Consider the following 9,826-nt stretch of genomic DNA (forward strand, 5'->3'; position numbering starts at 1 on the left):
GTGTGTCGGCCAATCAGCTGCCGGCCTTGCCTTGCATGCCCACCTGTGGTGTAATGCATTTTATTAATACACACATCTACTTGGACTTTAAAAAAAAATTACGTGTAGTTTTTAGTACATTTTGGTACTGGGGAGTAACTTCATCATGTCTTCAAATGTAAGATAAGATAAGCTGTACATACAGTAAATGTACTGTATTGCCCCCTCGCCTCATGATGCTGCACTCTAAAAGTGTCATGTACATGCACACACACACACACACACACACACACACACACACACACTGCAGTCGGAGTGTCAATGCTGCATCAGCACACATCTTTAACCAGGTATGTACAACATTTTGTTATGTGTTCATATACTTCTGTACAATTGTGACACTAACATGTTGAGAATGACTTTCTGATTATAAAATGCTTATTAAAACTTTTTTGTAGGTTTGGGATGATTTTTTATCAAAAAGTCTTGTGTGTTGCCCTGACTCTGCTGTGTGGCGCTGCCTCCACAACTATGCGAGGTATAGGACATTTTCCTTTAAAAAAAAAGGCTGCTTAATTCAAACATTTATTTATTTATAAATATATATATATATTATAACGTTCTAATTAAATATGTTTATTTGTATTATTATTTAGATACATTTCATTGAGATTATTTTTTTGTGCATATTTTTATATGTTTATGAATATATCTATTGTAATGTTCTAATTATATAATTTCATTTGTATTTATTATTCTTTAAATACATGTCATCGAGAATTTAATAAAAGTAAATTATCGTTGCTAGAAGAGTGTATGTCATGTTTTGGTGTGTGCATATTGTAAATAAGTCAAACGTACTGTAAATTCAGGAGTCAAAGCACAAATCACACACGTCATAGGCTGCACATGAAAGGTCAGGAAATGGGATGTTTGAACTGCAATGAAAGGAGAGATAAAAATATTGTATAGTTTTCCCATGCACTGACTACTTGATGTTGTGTTGATTTTGTCATTTTTCAGCTCCTCTTCTCAGCCTTTGGGGCAAAGTGGCTGAATTTACCTTCGGCTGCAGCCACTGGAGACTGGAGGACGGCGTTTTCATCTCCACCTTGAACCAGCTCACTGCTTGCCTGGACCTCAAGTTTAAGGTCACTGCCAAGAGAAAAATGTTCAGGACAGGTGTTTCCAAACGGGGTGTATAACTCATTAGGTGTGATTATTTATTAATTTATTTTATAGTGCCGGTAGAGTAATTTTTCCTCTTATCGTTTTGTCTAAACTATTTTTTTATTTTGTATATTTATTCTCTAATTTGCTTTGTATTTGTTTGTATTTTATTAATTATTAAATGTATATTTAAAAAAATATATATTTCTAGAATTGAATTTAAATAGCATTTGGCCAAATGTATTTGAACAAAAAGCACTGCAATGTAATTAATAGAAAATTTGCTGATACAAATAAACACTTTTTGGACAGGGATTTCCCAGGGGTGTAAGATAATTGGCTGTAAAATAGGAAATAATTGCTCAATTATGCATTTCAAATTATGTTTTTTTTTTAAAAGCTCTAAATTACATAGAAAATGCAATGTGTGGTAAATAAATTTGGTGAAATTTCATATTTGTAAATGAAGTCAACACTTACAGTACTTGAAAAGTGATAAACCATTGTCCAATTAAAAATGTTTTTTTAAGGATTTCCTTATACGGTAACTATTCACTCTTTATTGTGTGTTTATTTTTCTCAGAATTTGTTTAAATACATTTGTACAGTGGCCGATAAAGTTTGTGACAGTATTAAACACCACAACACACAACTTTAAGCACTAAATGACAACGGAACATTTAGTGTGGCTTTATGTTGCTGTGTTGTGTTGTTTGCAATTGTAGTTGTTTTTGCAATCATGTTGTGGCTGAAACTTGTTGTGTTGAGGTATATGCTTTTTTTGTGGCTTTTGCAATCGTGTTGTGGGGTAAAGTTGTTGTGTTGTGGCTTTTATGCTGCGGGCGTGAAGTTGTTGTGCCATTTGCATTTTTTGTGGCTTTTACAATTAGGTTGTGGGGTAAAGCTGTTGTGGCTTTATCTTGTTGTGTTGTGACATAAAGTTGTTGTGTTGTGGCCTTTGCATTTTTTGTGGCTTTTGCAGTCGTGCTGTAAATGAGAGTTGTTGTGTTGTCGCTTTATGTTGTTGTGTTGTAGCGTTTGAATTTGTTGTGGCGTCTGCAATCGTGGTGTGGTGCAAAGTTGTTGTGTTGTGGCGTTGACATTTGTTGTTTTTTGCAATTCCAACAAAAAGTAACGTCTTACAACTAATAAAAAAGTGGCAGATTTAGTTTAGCATTTAGTATTTATCAATGCATCCATGTATCCGTCCAGGCACCACCTAGGTCTGAGTGGACAGCCTTCATGTACCGCCATCCTGATGCTCGGTGTGCAGGTCTTGGTCTGGGTGGTCGTGGAGATCGTTTGGTGGTCTGGTTGTTTGGCACAGAGTGGACCACCCTCCCTCTCGGCCTTGGACTAAAGGAGTGGCACTCACTATGCATGACATGGTCTCATACTAAAGACAGACCCTTGCTTTACGTCAATGGAACCTTGATGGACCTCATGACAGGTATGTGCCACTTCCCCTGCTGGTCATTGTAAGAAATGCACATCATGTCTTTCTGTCAACTGTCCCTTCTTCTTCTTTCCTGTCGTCCTAGACACTTCACCTTCCAGCTGCATGCTGGACCCCAATGGCACGCTCACCCTGGGTGCGGCCCACACCCGAGTGGACGGCACCGTCCGGATCCTTCCGTCCACCGTCCTGACGGGCACTGTGTCTCTTTTTCGACTGTGGGGGCAAGAGCGAAGCGGGCAGGAAGTGAGGTCCCTTAAGTGTACGGACGGAGACTTGGTGCAGTGGGTCAGCCACCTGTGGGACACAAGGGTGTGTGCCCCCATTCCTGACCCTACGCTCAAGTGTGGTCAGTATTCATTCCCATCATATCCACTATCGGGGTGTCTGTCCGTTCATCCATTCACAGTCTACCGTCCGTCCGTCGCTCCATCATGCATCTACCATCCGTTCTTTTGTTCACCCGTCCATCTATTCATCAACATCTGTATCTATCCGTTTACTGTTCGCCTATCTATCTAGTCATCTTTCCACCTGTCCATCCTGTACTCTGTAGGACATGACCACAATTTTTTATGTACCTCAGTATTTCTGCGCCGTCTTAGCACTATCGCTGGTCATGACTACCGATAGTAAAAAGCTAGGCTACATCCTTTGTGGAGGTGCCTAACTTGCCTGAATTCTACACACCAAGGCAAAAGCGGCCATTTTGTGGTTGGTACCGCTGTCCACGTCAATAACCATGGAGCTGTTGGTCATCAGGACTGAATGTACACAGACATATTGCCTGGATCGAATGCGCCGCCGCTTGTCTTTGATTGCAGAGTAAACACATGACATGAGAAACACTCCCTGCCCCCTACTAATTAATGTGTACAGGGTTAGGAATTCAGTAAGTCTCTTTACTCAATCGAAGGCTGGGTACGGGAAAATCCATATGCAAAAACATATAATGTTGCACCCCTACCATCCAACTGTCCGTAAAAATGCACCTCGTTTGTCCGTTCATCTAACATCTGTCTATCTGTCCAGTCATATCCATCTACCATCCATCAGCTGGCTTGTCTGTTATCAATCCATCCATTATTCCATCCATCCGTCTACGAACCAATCCAACACCAACTCTTCCATTGACCAACCATTGTCAATCAACTCAAAAGAGTGAAGTCTACAGAAGTAATTATGTATCTTACATGTCTTATTTTCCCCTTAGACAAATGTTACAATACCTCCACTATCGACGCCTCCTCAGCCTTCCAGTGTTTACTGCGCTTGTCAAGCATTTTACAGCCACCTTAGCGGCAGACGCTACTTCCTCTATGCCTTCGGATGCCTGATTAAATATTGACCAGCCGTCTTTGCAGTCAGTTAAACAAATATAGAAGCTGATTTACATGTGAACAATCAATACCACAGTGCTCATACACTCATGTGTATTTTTTTAATTTAGGGTTATTAAAGCAGTTCTAACAAACTCATAGTGGGGCTCGTCCGGGATTTAAACCCGGGACCTCTCGCACCCGAAGCGAGAATCATACTCCTAGACCAACGAGCCACACTACGGTATAAGATGTGGTCATGCTAAACTCTAGTCTGAAATAATTAATACTCTGCTTTGGTCCAGAAATACAAGAGAGGTACTTGTAGCCCTATTGGCCCATGTGTGTTAGTGACAAAAGGTGTGCAACTGCGCATATTCTGGCTGCACGCCATTCTTCCGCCTTGACTTAAGTTTGTCACTGCGTGCTTAGGCAAATCATATTGTTGATGTAGATGCCTATATATGCTGAACACATTTACTTCACAAAAGAGAAGTGTGGGATACTATTGTGGGGACAAGACAACAATATTAGTGTATATATATATATATATATTATATATATATATATGGATGGATCCTTATTGTCATTGCACAAGTACAACGAAATTTCATTTTCAGCAAAAAACCCGTTCAAGATTAAACACACATTATATCTGTGTATGTATATATACATATATAATATGCATGTATGTATATATATATATATATATATATATATATATATATATATATATATATACATATATACAATCATACATATACAATATATCATATATATATACAATCATACATATACAATATATCATATATATATACAATCATACATATACAATATATCATATATTATATACAATCATACATATACAATATATCATATATTATATATATTTATATATATATACACATATAAACTTACATACACATATATACATATATACATACATACGTATATACATATACACACATACATACATATATATTTATATATACATACATACATGCATATATATATATATATATATATACAAACATACATATAAATCATATATATATATATACACATATATACGTACATACACACATATATACATATATATACATACATACACACATATATATACATATACACACATACATATATATTAGGGCTGTGAATCTTTGGGTGTCCCACGATTCGATTCAATATCGATTCATAGGGTCACGATTCGATTCAAAATCAATTTTTTTTTTCAATTCAACACGATTCTCGATTCAAAAACGATTTTTCCCCGATTCAAAACCATACTCTATTCATTCAATACCTAGGATTTCAGCAGGATCTACCCCAGTCTGCTGACATGTAAGCAGAGTAGTAGATTTTTGTAAAAAGCTTTTATAATTGTAAAGGACAATGTTTTATCAACTGATTGCAATAATGTAAATTTGTTTTAACTATTAAATGAACCAAAAATATGACTTATTTTATCTTTGTGAAAATATTGGACACAGTGTGTTGTCAAGCTTATGAGATGCGATGCAAGTATAAGCCACTGTGACACTATTGTTCTTTTTTTTAATTTTTTATAAATGTCTAATGATATTGTCAATAAGGGATTTTTAATCACTGCTATGTTGAAATTGTTACTAATATTGATACTGTTGTTGATAATATTCATTTTTGTTTCTCTACTTTTGGTTTGTTCTGTGTCGTGTTTGTGTCTCTTCTCAATTGCTCTGTTTATTGCAGTTCTGAGTGTTGCTGGGTCGGGTTTGGTTTTGGAATTGGATTGCATTGTTATGGTATTGCTGTGTATTGTTTTGTTGGATTGATTAATTAAAAAGATAAATAAATTAATTAAAAAAATAATTTTAAATAAATAGAAATAATAAAATAATTTTTTTTAAAATGAGAATCGATTCTGAATCACACAACGTGAGAATCGCGATTCGAATTCGAATCGATTTTTTCCATATATAAATATATATATATATATATATATATATATATATGTATATATATATACACACACACACACACACATATATTGTACATACTGTATACAAATAGATAGCCCAGCCCACGGCCCAATGTTTTTAACCCTTTGTGGCTGCAGGTCAAAAAGTTTGTGGACCCCTGACCTAATTTTTTCTTGTTTTTCTTGCACCACATTTTAAGAGTGGTCCATTTACACAGTCAGCCTGAAGTTCTTCATCATTCGACAAGACGGCAACAACACAGAGCTCTACACTGCCAGAGACATTGCACATTGCTGGGTATTGTTTCATGTCAGATATATAAAACAAAAACATGACTTTTAAATGACCGCTGCATGATGCTATTGCACATGTTTGTGACTCTTTCAGCTGAGAGATGTGCTTCCTTCGGGCATTTATTTACACAGAGTGTCTGTCTTTGAAGCAACAAGGTATTGAAATCATTTGACCGTGAAACACTTCTTCTTGTGCCTTTAACCAAACCGTGTTTTAAACAGTGCAAAAGATGCAAACACAGCGACAACATTGAGTGGAGATGAAATGGTGAGCATACATATTTAAAATTCCATCCATCCATCCATTTTCTACCGCTTATTCCCTTTGGGGTCGCGGGGGGCGCTGGAGCCTATCTCAGCTACAATCGGGTGGAAGGCGGAAGGCGGGGTACACCCTAGACAAGTATATTTACTTTTTTTTTTTTAATTACATAAATTATTTATAACACGGTTCGGTTCTACTAGATTATAGGGAAATCATTATTTTGACATAGATGTCTTAATTAGATTTGATAATGACATATTAGATTATCTATTAGTTCGCATTTATGCATTCATTTTTATCTATCAAATACTACTACAGAAAAATATAATTGTAATAATAAAGTAAAGGTTTACATAATATTTTATAATACAAAATATATAATAGAATACAAAATTGTTTTTCATGTAAAATTAGATTTATTTTATTTGTACACAATTTATACATATTTACCTACATTTTGTAATCATTTTATTATAAATCTTTTTTTTTCAGTTTATTTTCTAGTTTCTGTGGAGGAGTTCTATTGCTATTATTTTAATATAATATATTTTTTATTGATTAATATTGTTATACTTTTTAATATTTTACACATTTACAATTTTACTTTATATTTGTATACACTTAATTCATATTTATGTATTTTTAAATAAAGTATTTATTCTATTTATGTTTCAAAGTTTCCATTAGGTTGTGGAAGTATTTATTACTCGTATTTTATCACCACAACATTTTTACTTCATTTTTTAAAATATTTGATATTTTTATACGCGTAATCAATTATCATTGGATTTTTATAATAATAGTAATAACAATGATAATAATAATAATAAATGTGTAACAATGATAAATCACTTCACTACTAACTTTTGTGTATTTTTTAAAATTTGTTTGTTAAATTTCAAAATATGGTCCCTATCCATTAAAATGTTTTAACCGCTGTTGTTCCCCATAATATGTTTTGGTATTAAATAAACTCATTACCATTAACAACAGTCAAATATTGGTCATACACTATACCTGCAATTGTTCACCAAGTAGCACCTCAAAAAAGTACCACCTTAATGACCAACATTAAAATACAGTAGCGTAGTAGGCCTAAGTATTCATTATTATTATTATTTTTTTTCCCACCACTTTAACATCACACACAGTTTGAACAGTGACACTGTGTCTGAATATAGGAAGAAAAAAACACTAATTTATTTTAATCAAGTGATTCTTTGTCGTACTGCTCGATGAAGCCCCGTACCACTAGTGGTACATGTACTACAGTTTGAGAATCCCTACCCGTACTTCACTATACTACCATATCTAAAATGTAAATACTTTCCATGTGTACATATCTTTACAAAAAACAATAATGTTATTGATAAACTGTGTTTTTATTCCGCAGGTACGATGGACCTCCCTGAATATCAACAGGTGAGTATTTCACATGTGTCCGTCTTATATGCGCCACTTTAGTCTCCAACTGAATTGCACAAACTTTGTGTTTTGTCGTGCAGGTTTGACTGCTTGGTGTTCGTGAGCGTCATCCCCAGTGTGGATGTGGCAGCAGTGCAGGACAAGATGCACGCGGACCTGGGGACGCTCTATCACGGACCCTCTGGTCTGATCCAGGTTCAGGCTGACGCAGCGAGCATACAAACCACGCCTGTTGGTAGGAAACTCCTGCGTGTCGTCATAAGATCGGTACCTTTGGTTACCGAGGCAACAGACTCCAATCTTCTTCTCCGTCCCCCAGACAGTTTCCCTCCCCCTCTGACCACAAAGTCTCCCCCTGTCACCACCGTTACCATGGCGACGCCGACGCTGACCTCCCCATTCCCAGAAATATCCCCAAATATCTCAGGTCAGCTGTACTTTGAAGTGGAGGTCAACGTGTCCATAAGAGGAGAGTATGAAGCAGAGCATCTTCTCGCCACTTGGGTGAGCATCCCCCCCAAAACTTGTTCGCTTCAACTGGACAGATAAACAGTACCAGCCAAAAGTTATTCCTCATTTAATAGAATGATTAAGCGTCTCTGAACCTTTGACGAGCAGTATGTTTTTATCTGCTCTCAGCTCAATGACACTCTACCTGATCACATGATGACAGTGATAGACCTTCAGCTCCCCAAACATCACAGGTGCGCTAACGGTTCCACTTTACAAGCACAAGCCAAGAGCTTCAATCTCGTCCTCTCGCCCACAGACATGAACGCAGCTTTGGGGGGAACATTTTAATTTCTGATGAGGTAAGAAAACTGGAAACATGACTCTAATATATGAGTCATACAAAAGACTATAAAAATGGGACCGATTGCCTCCCTGCTTGGCACTCAGCATCAAGGGTTGGAATTGGGGGTTAAATCACCAAAAATGATTCCCGGGCGCGGCCACCGCTGCTGCCCACTGCTCCCCTCACCTCCCAGGGGGTGAACAAGGGGATGGGTCAAATGCAGAGGACACATTTCACCACACCTAGTGTGTGACAATCATTGGTACTTTAACTTTAACTTAACTTTAACACGCCAGGTGTTTCGTCCAACCTGAAAAGCCTCACCTCTGATAAATATTTTATAAATTATTTTTAATTTAACTTTTTCTTATAATAATATATATATTTTATATTCATTTTAATATACTAGTAAATAATCTCGTAAAATACATGCTTTACAATTTTAATTGTATTTATTTATTGTTCATCTTAATTTAATTATATTTTCAGTTATGCAATTGTATTTTGTTGCATTACACAAAACATTATATGTACATATAATATTTTGCTATTTTAAAAAAACAAAGTAAACACCTTAACTCTAACAGAAAAGTGCCCTTGACCTATAATGAAATAATGTAACTTCATATAATAAAGCATAATAACATAACAATTGTGTTTGATTTTTTTTTTTTTTAAATTAACGTAAATTTAATTCATTGTGTAAGTTTATTTATTTGTAAAAAAAAAAAAATCTAACTATCAATATCAACATTTTTCATAATTTTTTTTTGCTGCAGCTGTTATAAATACTGTAATTTTGTTCATGGTAATTCGGATTTGTTATATATTGTATATATTATATGAAAATATAGTATAATATATCAGTGTATATTTTATTCTGTATATATAATGTGTAAATACTACATAGATGTTATATTTTATATTGCTACTATGGTACATTTTTTGTTGAATTAATACCTGCATTATCCTTTCTATCCTCACCCTTTCCATCCTTTGAAACTGAGCTACTGTGTGGAACAATTTCCCTTGTGGATCAATAAAGTTTGTCTAAGTCTAAGTCTAAACTACCGTATATGTAGTATTATACCACACTTTTCTAAAAATGCATTTGTAAAAATAAAGGCCTCCTTTGCAATAAATGCCGAGTATTCTCTGTAGTTGA

General features: G+C 35.4%; 1 protein-coding gene and 1 non-coding gene across 2 annotated transcripts; one reads left to right on the top strand and one right to left on the bottom strand.

The window, feature by feature from the left end:
• Positions 1-457: 457 nt before the first annotated feature.
• Positions 458-8,698, top strand: LOC133607255 (uncharacterized). The gene is made up of 12 exons (XM_061961737.2): positions 458-517; positions 1,003-1,130; positions 2,362-2,599; positions 2,691-2,954; positions 6,082-6,179; positions 6,270-6,331; positions 6,398-6,443; positions 7,834-7,862; positions 7,946-8,100; positions 8,185-8,369; positions 8,505-8,569; positions 8,635-8,698. The coding sequence occupies exons 1-12, from the start codon at positions 511-513 to the stop codon at positions 8,696-8,698; spliced, it is 1,341 nt and encodes a 446-aa protein (XP_061817721.2). The 5' UTR covers positions 458-510.
• trnap-cgg (transfer RNA proline (anticodon CGG)) lies at positions 4,089-4,160 on the bottom strand. The gene has a single exon. It is a non-coding gene; the product is annotated as a tRNA-Pro (tRNA).
• Positions 8,699-9,826: the final 1,128 nt, after the last annotated feature.

This window comes from Nerophis lumbriciformis, linkage group LG09, assembly GCF_033978685.3.
Source record: "Nerophis lumbriciformis linkage group LG09, RoL_Nlum_v2.1, whole genome shotgun sequence".
Classification (NCBI taxonomy): domain Eukaryota; kingdom Metazoa; phylum Chordata; class Actinopteri; order Syngnathiformes; family Syngnathidae; genus Nerophis; species Nerophis lumbriciformis.